Source organism: Stylophora pistillata, chromosome 9 (genome assembly GCF_964205215.1).
Source record: "Stylophora pistillata chromosome 9, jaStyPist1.2, whole genome shotgun sequence".
Classification (NCBI taxonomy): domain Eukaryota; kingdom Metazoa; phylum Cnidaria; class Anthozoa; order Scleractinia; family Pocilloporidae; genus Stylophora; species Stylophora pistillata.
In genome coordinates this window covers 12,750,391-12,767,889 of record NC_142527.1, presented here as the reverse complement: position 1 = coordinate 12,767,889, position 17,499 = coordinate 12,750,391, and the positions used below count along the sequence as shown (strand labels likewise).

The following is a 17,499-nucleotide window of genomic DNA, read 5'->3' as shown; positions in this document are numbered from 1 at the left end:
GCGGCGGAGGCCATATATCTTAAAATAAAAAAAAAAATAGAAATTGCCTTTACGTTATGACCTTTTTGTGAGTATCATGTGTGGCTGTCGACTGAAACAGGAAGAAACTAATCGAAATTGATTGGGACAGACAACAATTTTCGCAAGAATGAAAGATAGGATTTTTTCGTTGTTTGCCAGTTTGATCTGAAATTGATCGGCCACCAGTCGTTTTATAACTCTGTATATCTCGCCCTCGCATAGTTTTAATGATTGGAAAATAGACTTGCTTGAAGAAATTTCCTGCATTCCTTCGATACGAAATTAATGAACTACTTTGGAATTTTCGACACGTTTTTTGTTTTTTTCTCTGCTTTAACATACTTTCATTATTGGGCACGTTTATACTAAAGCGTGCCTGGGAATGGGAAAGTTTCTCTTTCCAAAAGAGAAAACGTCAATAAAAGTTTCTGGTGCATTCGGACAGCAAATAAAATTTATTGTTTTTATCGACAGTGACCATCACCGGTTAGTTCTTAACCCTAAATCGGTTACGTAAACCGTGGGTTCAAAATCTACACGAGCTAAACCATATCCTTTGTTTTACGGTTAGCTTTTGCAAAATATCGAACGAAAAGACGAATAGGTGATCCTTCATTACAATTTGAATACATTGCCTGCCTTCTAACTAAAAACCCAGTTGTCCTCAATATTCCCTCATGTATCTCAAATGTCACTAATTGACGCCAACACTATCTATTTTTAAGCATCTATTTTGTCACAGTCACCTGCAAAGAAATTTTTGTCCATTGTCCCCCCCGTATCGCAAGACAATGCAAATGGACGTGGGTTTGGATCTAAGTTGTGTCTGCCACTATGTGATTTCTTAGATGAGCATATATCTTCTACAGCTGAGTTCAGAACATTTATCACCTTTCATTATAACTGTGGTGCATTCAGTTAAAGTAATGACATTGGGCGAACACAATCGCTCTAGAAGTCTGCCGAGCAATGTCACACCAATTAAGAACGTCAACTTACTCTCCTAATCCATTTAACTTTGCAAAAGTGCATCCTTTAGGCTTTAAATCATATTTATAATGTCATTAGCTCGATTGAAAAAACAATTGGAGATGAAGGAATTAATCGATATTTTCTATGCGACCATCTCAAAAGTTAAACGGCAGTAATGAAGATTTCTGGTCCACGATTGGAAATCTTTCGAATAGAGTTGGACCCTTGTCGCAAGCCATTAGAAATAAAAGTTTCATCGACTGTGGTCGACGGTAGTGGCCTCAACATGCGCTCGTTTGCGTTACCCTCTCTGGAACGTTTGAGGCATAGAATCTTTGAGGTACAAAAAAGCTTTTTAAAAGCCAAACGAAAGTCCCTGTTCATTCCAGTGTAGATCCAAGGGTTTGCGCATGAAAGCACGTAGGGAAGAAACACGATGACACCTTGAACTGCAATTGGAATTTCCTTCGTCGTAAACGCTTCAATGAGGGTTACGACAAGGAATGGACTCCAGCAGATTACAAATAGGCTCACTATGACGGCAAGCATTTTAGTGATTTTCAGTTCTCTGAAGAAGCGTTTTCGTCGTTCAAACGACTGCTTCCTGTCTTGGTCGTAAGAAGTCGAGCTAAGTCGTGTGGAGTGCATCTTGGAAATCTGGTGGATGGCTGCCCTGCAGATCGAGATGTACGCAAACGACATCGTGATCAAGGGAATACAAAATAACGTCACAAATAGAAATAAAACATAGCCTTGGATAACCGTGTAGGACTCATGAAATTGCAGGAAAGAGATTCCTGCGATGGCCACAGCGAATCCCCACACTACGGCTATGGAGCGCTTAGCACGAAGTGGTGTCACCATAGTTCTGTAGTGCAGCGGCTTGCTTATGGCACAATAACGGTCAATGGAGACTAACGTAGCGTTTACAATGGATGCTGTGCAGCAGAATGGATCGATCCATTGGGTGCACAACTCTATCACATATTCATCTTGTTCCTTTTCAACGTGAACAAGTGATCTTACAAGCCATACTGGCATCGCCAAAAGAGCAACGGCCACATCTGCCGCGGCAAGGGCCACTATAAAGTAGTTTGTCACCGTCCGCAACTCACGGAATGTATAAACGGCCATGAATACGAAGCCATTACCGGCGACTGTTGCAAGGATTAGCAACAACACGAACACCAGAAATATAAGCTCTCCGTCAAACTGAACATCAGCGTCGAGGATATCGCTAGATACGTTGCTGAGATTCCCTTGCATCGCTTATGTGACTCCTGACGTTTTTAAAAAGTGTTATTGCAATGAAGCAAGGAAAATTTGTCTCTTTATTAAACGCTCCCCGTGGATATCAAGTTTACAGACTCCTTGTTAGGTAGTGTCTCTGGTCCATCCAAACTGGTTGTTTTGCCAGTGGTTGAGTGTTATTCAACGAGTTGGAAAATGGGACTGCTTTCGAGGGAAGATCACGATACCAAAACGAGAGGCAAATAGAAGCAATGTTTCTGTCAGACACGCTTCTGTGGTGTTTCGAATTTTCCTGTTGTTCTCAGCAGAAGACCTGAAAGTTTACAAAAGCGTGATAATGAATCAAATTGAAACAATGTTTCACCATTCTTATGCGCATAAGATGATTTGAAGGCCCTTTGGGTAAAGATTAATTTACTCTGCCCACAGCCTCAGATTAATGAAGGTCAAGAAGCTTTTCCCGCAATTTATATGTTGTTGCACAAACAAAATCACCGCGCACATTTCCGACAGCATAAAGATTTCATTGAATTTTCACATTTATGAAATTTGCATAAAAAATGAAGTTTGCGCCGAGGCTTTTGAAAATTACTTCCTTAAAAACAATATCAAATCTCCAAGCGTTCGCCTGTGCAACGTAAACACGAAAAAACCGCCCAGTCGTTTATCATACAGAAGAAAAATAAATAGCAAAAGGATTTTCTTGATCAACAAATGACAAGGAAGCGTTCCCAAGGATTTATCTTGAAATCTCAGCTAAATTTGTGTTTTTTATTTTAGCGTTAAAGGCATTATAAGTAGTCAGCTTTAGGCGAAAGTGTTTCAATTTTCTTTTTCTAATATTATCAAGATCCCATTATCTGTGTTGTTATTAAAACTGCGAATCATAAATTGCACCTGAAATACCAAGGATTTTCTTTAAAAATTGTGTCGCGCGAAATTACCTAAATATCCAATATCCGCTGAGATTCTTTCTTTTGTTGTTGGAAAATACAATTTCAGGAGTCCACAGCGAATTTTATTACATCTCTTTATTGGAATTAAATCATAAACTGACACAAAAACAATTCTTCCTGGAGGTTCACAACAGACCACACAAACTATCCATGTAATAACATTGTAATTTACAACACAATGGCAAAGCGTTCAAGCAATTTTCAACAGAAACGAACTCGAAACCCAATTGACCACGAACGTGCTAAGTGAACCTCATGACTTGTACACATAGCGACAGTTTTCCAAATAAGCAGCAATGGAACGAAGAAATGGTCAATTTGATTCAATAAATACAATCATAGATGTCAAACTCTCGCATAAGAATTCAATTGTGTTGTTTTTACGCAAATGTTGTACTCATCCGTCAGTTTTATCTCAACATTTTGTGACAAAATTATTCCCACGGATTGAAAGTAATTTCAGCGAGCAGTCGCGAAGAACAATCCATTTGTAACTCTCTCAAGACTCCACAAGATAAACTTGAAACCAGTATTTAAGCGGAACAAACTCCTTGACTATAATTTCATTCGAAAATATTACAAAGAAACTGGTGTTCCTAAGTCAATGATCGAAATTTTTACAGGGAGTAGTCAACACCCAATGAGGAAGTTTACTACCCTTAGTACATTCTAATCATGATTCCTTACCCTATGATGAAAGTTTTTTTTACTTTTGCCGCTACAAGAAAAAAATTATTTGGATAGATTACTTCTTTCGCTGCCAAACATTAGTTTGGGGTGGAAATTGTAAACACGTCTGCCGATTTTAACTGATTCTCAAACATTTATCTGCACTGCTTCGTTGTCAAATACGGCCAGATCAAGAGTTCTAAATGTACCTCATTGATCGTTAAAAAGTATATGTTTTTCGAAATAAGCTGAAAGTATTTCTTCCTAGATAAGTTTTTATCAAGGTAGCGCTCATTGTAAAGTTCTTTACCATAGTATTGTGCTCTGACATTTTTCCCGAGTTTTAGTTGTTGCGCGGCAGGTTTGTAATAAAAAGTAAAATAGAGAAGATATTTTAAACGATCAGGGGAGCTTTGTCTTTGGAGATAGATATGAACGAATGTATTGGCTTATGGCTTTTCAAATTAAATGCACATATGCTGTTTGTCGAAGCAAGGGTAACGGCCTCCAAAAGATTATAATCTCTAACAGCACCTGAATGAAAAAAATACAAAGAGCTCTCCCACAAAAGTGAAAGCATTTCCTCTTTCATCCTTCCACCTTCAAAACAGCCAATCAAGCGTTATCGAAACTAAATGAAAATGTCAGCGCCCCTAAAAAAGCTGACACTTTCATCATTTGAATCCGTACATCATCTCTCGCAAAAACGCTCGTTAGTTCAATTATGAAAATGCCAAAATATTCCGCTCTACTCTTTATGTACGAAATTAGTAGGTGTACAATGCCAAAATTTGGTGGTAAAATAATGAATTTTGAAAACGATAATAGCAATAATGATAATAATAATTATGTTAATAGTAATAGTAATAGCAACGATAATGCTAATGATGATCATAGTGACAATAAAATATTCACATTACGACATTGTGCTTTCAGTCAGCAGCCAATTGATAGGAAGCAATCCTAGAGAAATCCTGATGCGAGTTTCTACGAATTACAGCTACAATAGAGGGTCTTAATGGGGTTAACCGATAGGCGTAAAATGGCCAAAAATTTAGTCGATAGCCGTAAAAATTAAAAAATTTTAACCGTTAGCCGTAAATGGGGTCAAAAGAGGTAACCGTAAAAAAAGATTGTTCCCTAAATTTCTTAATTTTAAGGAAGGTGCTAAACTTACTTATGACCTGTTTCATTTCTTATTTTGCTGACTTTGACTCCGTACATGTCGTACATGTGGTTCATACGTTTATAGGCCAAGCTCGTTTCAAGGACCCCCGGTAGTCTCCCTTGACTTCACTTGGCCTGCGTTTTGTAGGACAAGTTGACAGCTTTTTGTTTTAAGATGTCCAATTTCTTCACCCAGTGTGCATGTGAGATGAACGATGTCGGTATTGAAAGCTCTTGTTAGTTTTTATCGAACGGGTGAGGAAAGGCCAAGCGAAAGATTCAAGGCAAGACTCAAAGTCCAAGAAGAGCATCGGAGACTTTCAGCGTTCAAGAAAAACGTTATTGTCTCTCTTAGTCGTAACGAGCAAGCCAGGAAGTTCGGTCTTGGGGAATTTGACCTTAAACTTTACCGCCTCGCCAAAATCAGCGGCAAGATAGAAAATTATTCTTTATCGACCCAGCAGCAGCTAGATCTGGAACTACCCCTGTTGCTTGACTCAGATAGTGAAAGCGAGCTGAACAGTAAGTACTCTTAAAGTTATGAATTTTGTACGTGACTACTCGGATGCCACGTGGCAAGAGATTTAATTTTGTGGGTCTTTTATCTTGCGGATTGCAGAAACTAAATTAGCTCCCCACATGTTTGCAAAACGCTTACTGTTGATCACTAAGGCATGGGTCGCACTTGGCAAAGTTTGGTGTGGATGTGGTCACTTTGGTGTAAAAATCTGTCATCGGGGCACATTGCCTAATGCGACCCTAACTTTTCCAGTTCGCAAAAACTTTGAAAACCGGCCAAAACATCAAAGACGCCGTAGTGCTTGGGTGGGGCAGGTAGATTGTGTATGGCCTTGTGTTGAATCCTTTTTCGTAGTTCACAATTCTATGCGTAAAATAATATTAGAAGTGGTATGATTTCTCAAATACTAAATTTTTTTCAAAAGAATAACTTATTTAAGCCTGAGATGACCATAACACCTTTGTTTTGCTTTAAAGATTAAAAACACACAGGTTTATTAATATTTAACCTTTTGGTACCAAAGAAATTAATTTTTAACTTTTTTGTTAACCGTAACTGTAAAAAATTAACCGATAGCCATAAAAGAGCCAAAATTTTAGCCGATAACCGTAAAAGCCAGCACCCCATTGAGACCCTCACAATAGCCACCTTCTACCACGAAAATATGCACGGATATTTATTCACGGACATTATCTGTTCCGAGATGCGTACAGTTTCCCGAGAGTGAAGCTCGGGGAAAACTGTGAGCTTCGAAGAACGTATATTGTTTAAGGATATAAAAAAACAAGCGCATTTTCACGCCAAATGGAGGCTACTGTGTTTATTGTCCTTCAAACATTCTGGTATAGCTCACTGCACTCTTCGCTGCGAGGGATGTTTACTTTTCAGCGTTCTCTGGTACGACTTTCTGAACAAACAAACTTATTCCTACTTCTGTCACAATAGCTGAACACCTTTTCATCTTAAATTTTAAACGAACGCTTTTATCGTAGAAGACATAAGTTTTAAAACTTGGTGAATTTTTACCCCAGTTTTAGCTAAGGCATATTCGATCACGTGGTGCGTTTAGACCAATCGCAGGCAATCAAAAACATTTGATGGTTTAGAACTCCAGTTATCATTTTAAACGGACTGTATTTTTACCAAAATCATAAAAGCTTTACTTTTACTTTCAATACCATGTCTAAATTCTTGCCTTTCAAATTGAAAAAAAATATATACATTACAATAAAGTTTTAAAGTCGTTTGCTTGTTTCGAAGAAAGTTAATTATCGAGGACCCTCGTTTACACAATTTTAGATAGAATCAGTTTGACTGGAAGCATTTGGGATGCCTTGTTACATCCTTGATTCTGCCGGAGAAGCGGCCGGCTTTGTTCGTTTGGGATGATCCAGATGTTTGGATCGATGATGCATGTCATCTTTTGGATCCCCTGGTGCATCAAAGGCACCGATAAATATATTCAGTACAAACGTTATGAAGACCTAGTGTCGAGGACGTTTGGTTTTTATTTCTTAAATATCATTTCCCCTTGTGAATAGCTCATTTTTAAACATAAGCTAACTTTGTGGACAAACTTTATAACGTATTGCTTTTTTAATTCAACAGAATGATACCGAAGGAGCTTACCTTGTTTTTAAAGAATTCCTGTCATATTTCATGATTCTAAGAATTTTTCTTTTCTTTTCTTTTTTTTATTCAGAGCTGATTTACAGGTAAGTTATTTTGACCTCACTGGACACATGTACCCACATTGGTCAACAATGGCCACTCTTGTCATGATATATCATAGAGAAGATATAGATTTAAAAGGATAAGAACTTAGTCAAACGAAAACCTTAATTACCAGACTTGAACGAGTTTTGATCAACTTACTCATACACGGACACTTCGTTGCCACTTTGTTCAGATCATGAGATGTTCCTTTATATGGTTCAGATGATGGTATTTATAACCCGCAACTGAGTACCCAGTAGTAAGTGTAAACAGAAAATGTGTAACCGTGATAAATCGACCCATAACTCTAAATGGGTGGCAACAAAGATATAAAAAAGCCTGCGGCCTTTGTTTCTAGCGAAATCGAAGACTTTAAGAGGTTATATTTAAATCTTTACATCCGATTCCCCACACTGAAGTACACTTCGGTCCGTAGATAAATTAAACCTTAAAACATAAAATCAGCAGGCTTATTGCAATACGAAAAACGTGTGCATTCCGAAAAGGGCGCCAGATGTGTTGCCTCCATCAATTACTTACCTGACAAATAAAGATATGGAAAAACGGGAAAAGTATGTTTCGATGGATTTGAAATATAACTTTGACTATTTCTGTTGTCAGATGTAGGTTAATAAGTAGAGTCATATTTTCAAACAACGGGAGACAGATACAAATCATCGATTAGCAAGTCAATTTGCAAGTTTTTGAGACAACCAAGTTCCCGTAAAGGCATATCTATTAAGGTTCTTCATCTATGTATCTTACTTAGTCATTTTCAGCGTTCTCCGATTGTGAAGCAATTAATGTAAGCGTTTATCATTTCGCTTTAGTGGCATTTCTTTGCGTTGGATCTCAAATTAAAATACTCTCAACAAGTGTTTAAACAGACCCATTTCCAATTATCACCTACTTGATGGCATCCCGTAAAGAAATTCAAAAAGGAAACTGGGTCATTTGCAAACCTGATAAACACAGATATGAAGAAACGAGAAAAAAGAATGTTTTTAATTTGTACAAAAATAACTAACACGACCTCGTAAAATGCATTTAAAAGGTGCTCCAAATTATTCAAGCCTCACGAACGAGAATCGAAAATTTTCCGGCTTTAATTCCTTAAATGGATTGTGAATAAATCTTTGTTTTGTTTTTTTTTTTTTAACGAGGACTAAATTTCATACAGAGATGATAAGAACAACCCTTTATGAATGTATAAGTTTTATCGGCTACCTGGTTGTCTTGTAGCCCTCGCAGTCCATAGAAAGGTGACAATCACGAGAAACTTTGGGTGGTGTGTCCTTTCATATTGTTACAAACTTTACGAAGTCGAGTTCAAAACCCATCACGAAAGTTTCATATCAGTCGAAGTGTAACCGAACATACCTTTATCAAACCAAACTTGGATTTCATTTCAAAGTTAGTTACAAATAGCGGCCTTGAATTTATCCCAGCTAGAAGTAAGGGATATTTTTCGCGTGAGTTGAGCCGGGTTGCATATATCACTGAACTCGATTCTACCAGGGTAATGTTTGTACAGGATTACTTTCATCTACGTTTCATACCTTCGTCTGACAACTGTTGGAACTGGCTGAGAGTCTCTGTGTTCCGGTGATTGTTATGAAAACTGGTTGAAATCACGAAAAGACCCCCTAAGATCTGACCCATTACCACTTATCTATCATCAGGTATAAGCGCGAACGATAAAAAAAATGTCGTATTACTTTAACACAATAATTCACTGAAGTTTTGAAAGGTCAATAGCAAATCTCAAGGCCGAGGATGTATCATTAGGAGTATCTGAGCAAAGTGTAATGGACTCTTGAAATATCTTCCTTTTAATTCAGATTAAGAGATAGCTAACAGATTATGGCCCTTGATATTATTATTGCCTGAGGGAGGGGGGACGGGAAGATTTTTTGGGGGATCAGACGGTTTTTATGAGGAGTAATTAATCGTCGCCAACAGAGTATAAATTAGGAGCTGTATAAAACTGGCTTCCAGTTAACTGCTGATGAGGAGGGGATCATAGAATTATTTTGACAACAAAAATAGAATTATTATGAGCCTTATGGGAGAATGACGTAAATTTCATCGTGACAAAACCAAAATCCACCACCCCACCCCCCCCCCCTATAAGGGATAAATAAAGACGGGTGCCCTTATCAGAAACTTTATCGAGTCGCGAAGTCTTGGGAAGTGTGGGCGTCTCCCTTTGACTGTACATTTTAATCGTTGTGATTTTATGGATGAGAAAGTTGTTGCAATATAATTAATTGCACTTCGAGTTTTTCGGCTCATGAATTCTTTTCAGTCTGGCCGCAATTTTAATGATCTACTAAAAAAAAAAGGAGTTATCTGAGAAAATTTCAAACCAGGAAGGAATTTCGTTTATGCTACCAAACCTCTAATAAGTGTGGTTTCATATCACGAGAGATTTTTGGTCGGAAATTTCGCCACCTTTTTAATATTTTATGTGCTTTGACAGTCTTGTTACGCAATCCTTCAGCGATGTCTAAAAGATCTCTAGTACTGTGGGTAAATGAATTTTTGAACCCTTTTAACGAGCTGTAGGGAAGAAAATTCATTAAATTTGGGCTCTAATAACGAGTTCCGGGGTCTTCTGTGAAAAGAATGCTCTCTGTGAACTTTTGCAGTTTTAGATTACGCGCGTCCATGGTAACGACTCCTGTCCGAGGTAAGAGACTGGGACAAAGCAATTAAAAAAGACATTCTTGGGTTATGGAGAAGGGAAAATCTAAACCATCTTAGATGTCAGATCTTCAGAGTTTGATATCCTGCCTAAGGTGGAATGACTTTTTTCAAAAAAAAGAGACAAGGTACACCTCAACTTTTGTAATCCTTCGCAATTCGCTGTGTATGTTCATCCAAATGATTTCACAAACACAACTGTAAGACGAACTTGTTAAAACACCTTTCCGCGCTCGTACTATTTTAAATTCTTCCGGTTTCGCTTGCAACGAGATCTTGCAGATGACCATCTTCTAGCATATGATCGAACTGAAGCTATACAAGGTAAATACATTGTGTCTGGAAACACCATAGAGCCACAAATCTATCGTCCATCGTTTTGCCATATTGGTGGAAGCTGGTAGCACTTGTGCTAACTGAAAGTTCACACATATAACTCCATATGATAAAATATATTTTTCACTGATGAATCCTATTTTAGCAGAAGCCCTCTGTTGGTTTACGAGCTGCGCCATATTGGTTAAAACGAGTTGTACGAATTTTTTCTATCGTAATTACAGAGCGAAGTATATTCTCCACAACCTGAATAGAATATGGAACTTGTTGCGGCAGAAGTGTTCCCAATTTTTTTGAATTTGATGGTAGCTGGAACCTACAGAGATCAAGATTTGCATTTTACTGCAACCGGCTACCAAAAAAAAGCTTTCTCATTAATCATTCTATTGATTTGGAGATAAAACAGTCAGACGGTGTGAAATGCTAAGTCAACACAAGGGGATAATGTCCAAATGAATTAACCATTCTCTTTTAGGATTTTTTTATTGTGTATTTGGAATACCACCTGCTGATCAAAACTTTAGTCTTCTTTAAAGAATCACCTTCTATCTAATCATTTCCATTGTTTTCATTTTCTATTTCTGCCTCGATAGTCATGAAAATAAACTGAGCTCTGCATGAGGCGATAAGTGAGAAATTTTGCATACAAAAAAGTAAGACTCGCAAAGCTAGGTTTGTTTGGTGAGTTCAGTACAATAATAATAATAAATAAAAAACAGGATATCAAGAAAAATGATGAAACTGTAACAAGAATATCTCATGAAAATTCTCTCCATGGAAACGGGCAAACGGCAAATGTTAGATATTTGAACTCTTTATAATCATTCTCTAAATTCTTATTTGAAAATAAATTCGATATCTGAAAAGTACTAGTTATCTTTTTGTTCCTAAACAATTTAGACAATCAAGTCATCGCTTGATTCAATATTTTTAACAAGGCGAGCCTCTCTTCTATTTGATTAAAGTGCACCTAAACCTAAAAATTTTTTTTCGCTTAACGAAATAAGCGTATTTTTTGGAGTATTTCTGTGCAAACATTTTTTTATTTGCTCAAATCCTCAATTGTCTGTGCCCAGTCAAAATACGGAAAATCGGCCGCCATCTTGCCCCACGGCCGAGTTTAAAGGGGAATGGCTCTAGCGGGTAATGTGACGTCAAATCGAGAACACGAAAGTCTGCATTTCACACATTTTCGCTTGTTTGGGAAGGTTGTAGTCGATTTTATCCGAAAATATGCCGACTAAGTGTGTGGTAGGAGGATGTAGCAACGTGCGAAATTTGCAAGAGGGTATCACGCTTCATACATTCCTCATACAACACACCTGGTCGGCATATTTCGGACAATATCGACCACAACCTTCCCAAACAAGTGAAAATGTGTGAAAAGCAGACTTTTGTGTTCTCGATTTGACGTCACATTATCCGCTAGAGCCATTTCTCTTTAAACTCGGTCGTGGGGCAAGATGGCGGCCGATTTTCCGTATTTTGACTAGGCACAGAAAATTTAAGATTTGAGCAAATTAAAAAATTTTTGTACAGAAATACTCCAAAAAATAAGCTTATTTCGTTAAGCGAAAAAAAATTTTTGGGTTTAGGTGCACTTTAAAAAAGTATTGTTCTGAAAATCATTTGAAATAAAAAAAAAAAAGTCTTATTCAGTCGTTGCTCATATCTTATGAATAGGACAAGTGTAGAACAGTGATGTTATTGTACAAGTGGTTAAGAGAAACCTATAGTTCTGAGATAACCAGGTGGTTTATCATGCATTGCAGTCGTACATTTTCAATTCATTGTGCCGCCATTTTTTCAGGGTTGTCATGAACATGGCGATCAATCGCAGGATTGTTAAAGGTGTTTACTATCAAGAAGACTTACGACTTGGGTGTTTTAGGTTAAAAATGTTTAAGGTCGCGATAAAAATTATACTGTTATAGACCACTTTCTTAAATGGCTGCCGGATTAATATTCTTTTGTTTAAATTTAAATTAGCCCTACTGGCCTCGTTCTCCAGTACAAAATTCAAAAGAATACATCATCTCAAGAGAGGCCAGTAGGGCTAATTTAAATTTAAACAAAATAATATTAATCCGGCAGCCATTTATGAAAGTGGTCTATTGGTTTCTGCTATTGGTTACTCACGTATTTTTTTTATTTCATTGTAATTGTTGTCGTTGCTGCTTTTGTTGTTTCCTTTGGACACTACTTTAAGATTTATTCTACTATTTCTTCTCCTTTGGTTTGGTGCAAGATATTTTTTATCCTCGCCTTTAGCATTTCTTATTCCGGAATATACGTCTACCCAATAGCTTTTACAAGTTTGCGTATTTTATTGATCCAAGAATTGACTAAAGGCAGTTCTTCCCCAAAAGGAAATCTATTTTACATCCGAAAATCCTCTTAAGTGTGAAAGCGCCTTAGAATTTTAAAATTTCCCATGAAAAGAGCAAGTCTTTTCTCCTTCATTGTTCTGTAATTTTCATAGTGTGGATATATCTATCGATAAAACGTTTTCACCTACCACAATGTTTACCTGAAGATCCTTGTTGTCCAAACGTAACACGAGACTCAAGAGGAGGAAAGTGATACCGTTAGATGATCCTTTTAATGTAGACTGGACTCAACCAATCTTCATTCCGATTCTAATTTGAACAGTAATTGCAAATCTGAAATCATAACATCAGCACTGGCTTTAGTTCTCTGTGCACAACTTTACAAATAAAAGCAAGTTTAGTAAAGTAAAGAAAACTATATACTTCTTTCTTTGGCTTCCATTGTTAAAATTACTTAGCAATAATTTATCCTTTTCAGACGTCATGAATATATAAATATTTGAATTCCAGAAACATGCCAGTTACACAAAGCGTAAGAATAATGAAAATAAACAGAATTTTAAGATGTCCACAAGTTCAAATAATGTCCTCATTCCATGACATAGAACCTTGTTCGTATCAAGCAAATTGTATAATTATTGTTATTGTACCTTACTAATGAAAACATTTCTTTTTTTTCTTTTAATTCGGAGCTTTTTTTGATTATTCTATGTTCCGTGAATTCTACAAGATTTTCTTAATCCGCAAGGCGGTTATCGCTTTTGAGGCTTACCTCCAAAGTATCACTGCTGTAAATATTACCGATAATTAAGCATTTTAGCTGTCAAGATTTGAACACTTTTTTCCATTTACATCGAGTCGCCTTAAAATTTTATCCTCATTGCGTTCTTCAAAAAGTTATTCAAAGATTCGTTTTTCTCAGAAACAAAATGCTAAACAGTTGAAAAAAAATCTGTGAAATGATCTACGTCTGAACGAATATTTAATTAAACTGCAAATATCCTATTTCCTGATAAGAATTTGAACTGAAGCGCTGACAAAGTTTTTGCCTTAGCTCGCTGATGTTCGGTTCCCCCGAGGTTTATTTTGACTTTCATGACTGAAAACAGACAGAAATGTTGATTTTTCAAACATTATTTATTTGTTAAAGATAGATTGAATGAATATCGTTAATAATTACCATAAGAACATACGCTGAAATTTCACCTTTTCAAAGCACTCGAAAATCTCCCATTTAGACCCTTTTAAAGAAACTATTTCCCAGAAAATATGAGTTTTTAATCACCGCGTGATTGAAAGCTTCCGATGAAGCTCTCCGCTTTGAAAGCAATGAACAATTATTATATCATGCATCTGCGAAGTTTTTTCCGTCCTTCCATGGATGAATTGGTTCTTTTTTGCCAATTGGACTGCAATCGACCCTTCAAAATTAGTAGTCGAAGTGAATAGCCCGGAGCGTTTTGTCGACATGGAAATTTTTGGCAAAACCCACTTTGAATTTTTGGTAGGGAAAAAAGTATCTTCACACATCGTTAGACGGAGGCTATCAGAATTATCGTAGAAATAATCTAGCTATGACAAGCCCCGAAAAATGAAAACATTTTATGCTTAATTAGAAGTGGCAGGATCGAAGAGCATTTGAACGTCAAATGGCAGAAAAAATGATATGTGTAATATACAAGAAAAAAAGGTTACAGTTTCTAAAACAAATTTGAAGGCCTCGTCTTCATTCAAATCAACACGACACTTGACAACTTTATTTATATGATCATTTGTTGACTCATACGTCCTGATTTTCGGTCGGATATCAGTTATCAGTTTGGACGTATTGCGCCATAAATGGAACATCCTTTAAAATTACATTTGTTATTTTATTTTCGTGGCTACATGGAACGTTATTTGTCTTTCACAACAGTAAACATAGCAAAATGCAAAAAGCGTGATTTCAAAAAGTGGAATTCATTTCTTTTTTGGATAAATTATATGAAGAATGTCGAATAGCCAAATCTTACCTCACTGCCATAGCCAGAGCTGTCTTCATTTTTTTTGTGCGAGATGGCGCATTGGTGTGTTTGAGGTTCAGGCGCTGAACGCAAATACTGAGATGTCTACAACAGAACTGCCTTTAATCCATTATAAGAATTGTTTAGAATAAATTATGTCTGATGCCTCATGAACTCGGTAAGACAGAAGAGACGTCATTAGCATGTAATTACAAACTGCTATTGACGTGTTACCAAAAGGTTTTTATTAACAATAATTTGATGGATTTTTCTCACAAGGAAATCTCCAAGAAAATGTCATCTCACGTTGCTCCCAAATTTCTAGGTGGAATTGTGTTTTTAAAACTATTTAAATTTGTTCATATTTCTGTAGGATATTTACATCAAGGTTAAAGAAAAAATTATTATCATTATTCCTCCGGAAGGCTGCGATATTTTTACTAATTATAATACTTATTTCGGTTTCAATCAACTAGATTATCTGTTATCGAGGGTATGTGGGGCTCTCAATTTTACAGGCCACAGTCAGATTGAAAACAAAGTGTGGGGATGAAATATTCCATACGACAAAAAAAAAAGCTTAAAGTTTAAGTTTCTGTTTGGCTTCAAATTCAAGTTTTACCAATCAATGTAATCTTTTCAGAATTCTCTAATAGGACGGTTCTAAATAGTTGAAATCGCGGTTGGTAGTAAGTTTATCCAAAAGCTTTTATTTTAAGCATTCAAATTTACCACACAAAAAAAAGATATCACTGCTTTTGGGGGATGCTATATTGAATGGAAATTTTGGAAATGCAATTTTTGCTACCAATCGAATATCGTAAGTCATATCAACTGAAAATCTGACAACTTGCATTTTTAAAACAAATCTTAATTTGCACTTGTAATAGAAGGTTGGGATATTTTTTTTACGTTAATTAATATCTTTTATTTACCGTCTTGCAGTAAATTGCCTATCGTAATTTTCTTTAAACTAGGACATCGCACACCGCGATTTCATTTTGTTGATATGAACCGAGAGTTTCAACACTTCGTCTACAAAAAAACCGTGTAAATATTCTTTACGGAAATTACACCACTCTTACCAGTTTCGTGCAGTTCGGGTGAAGAACTTCTTTAAAAAATATCATTAGGGTGAAGTTTTTCAAGTCGCGTAAAAAAGGAAGATTATCTTTAGAAATCTTACAACAAAGAGTCAATTTACACCCTATTCCATTCTGATTCTAATGGTTCGTACCTTTATTTCGGTTTTCATTCATGATAAATTGTTTCCGTTCATAGGAAAGGCCGGCATCGGCCTAAGGACGGAATCCTTGTGATCATGGACAATTTCTTCTCCTCATATCAGTTATCTTTTTCGTGAAAATACTCGTAATGATTTTTAATAAAGAATTAAAACTGAAAAAATATTTTCTTAACACATTCCTGATAAAACCTAAAAACGTGAAACTTTTTTAATAAGGTCTCTTGTCAACTCGTATTTCAAGTGCATATTGTGAATAAATTACCAGGATGGATCGTGAACATTGATCAAATATATCTCCTCTGAAGTCATATTCTAAAATAATGAATAAGAAATGCTACATTCTATTCATTGGCGCTGGGTCTTTTTCATGGAAGAATTAGGTTTTCTTGACGTACAATGAAACGTCTTCCGGTTTTTAGATTTTTTCGGAAAGGTGTCGGGAAAAAAAATTTTCGAAAGCGATCCAGGAAATCAAAGAAAGATTTAATGAACGATCACAAAAATTTTATATTTAAGTGTGAATCCTTGCTCTGTTCTTTATTTCGTAATGTTTTTTTGTTGTTGTTGTTTTTTTGTTTTTTTTTACAAACGGAGTCGAAGAGAGCATCATTCCTACAACGGTCTTTTTTTTAATTGTTGCCAACAACAACCCGGTGAAAACAACCATGAATAGCCTAACCATTTTGTAGCAGGTGGATTATTCATCAACACTAGCCACCAAATATAATTCAATTCAGTCACAACAATAATTTTTAAAGGTAGAGGGCGAGAATCAAAATTTTAGCAATTCCAATTTCTTGTGGTGGGCAAATCTAAGGTGCTTTGTTATTTTTTTTTTTTTTTTCACGAATATCCTGGCACCGGTTTTCCTTATCTTCAGTGTAGTCCGTTTTTAAGAAAATGATTTATGATTTCAGACAATACTTGATCGTATCTATTTGGAGAAAAAATACATTTTTCCTAACCTGACAAGAGTCGAGGGAAAATGAAATAAAGATCTTGATTCTCCAACAATTTTGACAAAAATCAAGTTTCAGATGTATTTCAGGCTATAGAAAGAATAAAAAAAAAGGAAAGAAAGAAAACATTTTGATCTTAATGAACAAGTCCGTCTACCACCAGACTTATCCCAATTGGGGGTTAATGCACCTATTTAGTGCAAATGATGTGTTGAAGTAAGTTAAGCAGATGGTTGAGGTTTAACCACCCAATCGGGATACGAGGACATGAGTGCCAAAGTGATCCATACCAATTGTGAATCCTTTTATTACTGAATAAACAAGCAAAGAAAAGTCGTTTACCTTTCCTTCGCTGCGTTACGGCGATATTTTCCTTGTTGTGATCACAGAACCTTTGGAATAAACAGAACTTCATTTTTAATTCTCCTCAAAATTCCTTTGCCAAACATTAATTTACGAAATATATATATATATATGTGCTCCTTATAAAGACAAGAAGAAGACCACGTAACGATGCAGACCCCTCAGTCTTTGAAAATGTTGCAAATTATCAAGGAACTTTATGAGGAACAGCGAACACAAACTCCTGAGAGAGTCGATAAATCCCCAAGTTTATGCCGAAATCAAAACAAACTGTTTTGGTTCCG

The 17,499-nt window shown here is 36.3% G+C and overlaps 1 protein-coding gene across 3 annotated transcripts; it reads right to left on the bottom strand.

The window, feature by feature from the left end:
- Window positions 1–457: 457 nt before the first annotated feature.
- LOC111343718 (histamine H2 receptor) lies at window positions 458–17,241 on the bottom strand. 3 transcript variants are annotated; one of them, XM_088732062.1, is made up of 3 exons: window positions 17,195–17,241; window positions 12,833–12,977; window positions 458–2,557 (listed from the first exon to the last, which is right to left on the bottom strand). In XM_088732062.1, the coding sequence occupies exon 3, from the start codon at window positions 2,257–2,259 to the stop codon at window positions 1,156–1,158; it is 1,104 nt and encodes a 367-aa protein (XP_088588188.1). In that variant the 5' UTR covers window positions 2,260–2,557; window positions 12,833–12,977; window positions 17,195–17,241; the 3' UTR covers window positions 458–1,155. The 3 variants fall into 3 exon arrangements, with proteins under 3 accessions (XP_088588188.1, XP_088588189.1, XP_088588190.1); XM_088732063.1 differs by lacking the exon at window positions 17,195–17,241 and adding an exon at window positions 14,657–14,832; XM_088732064.1 differs by lacking the exons at window positions 12,833–12,977; window positions 17,195–17,241 and adding an exon at window positions 8,832–8,871.
- Window positions 17,242–17,499: the final 258 nt, after the last annotated feature.

Bases quoted from the DNA above. Each gene is read 5' to 3' on its own strand.
- LOC111343718 (XM_088732062.1), bottom strand. From the start codon at position 2,259: ATGCAAGGGAATCTCAGCAACGTATCTAGCGATATCCTCGACGCTGAT.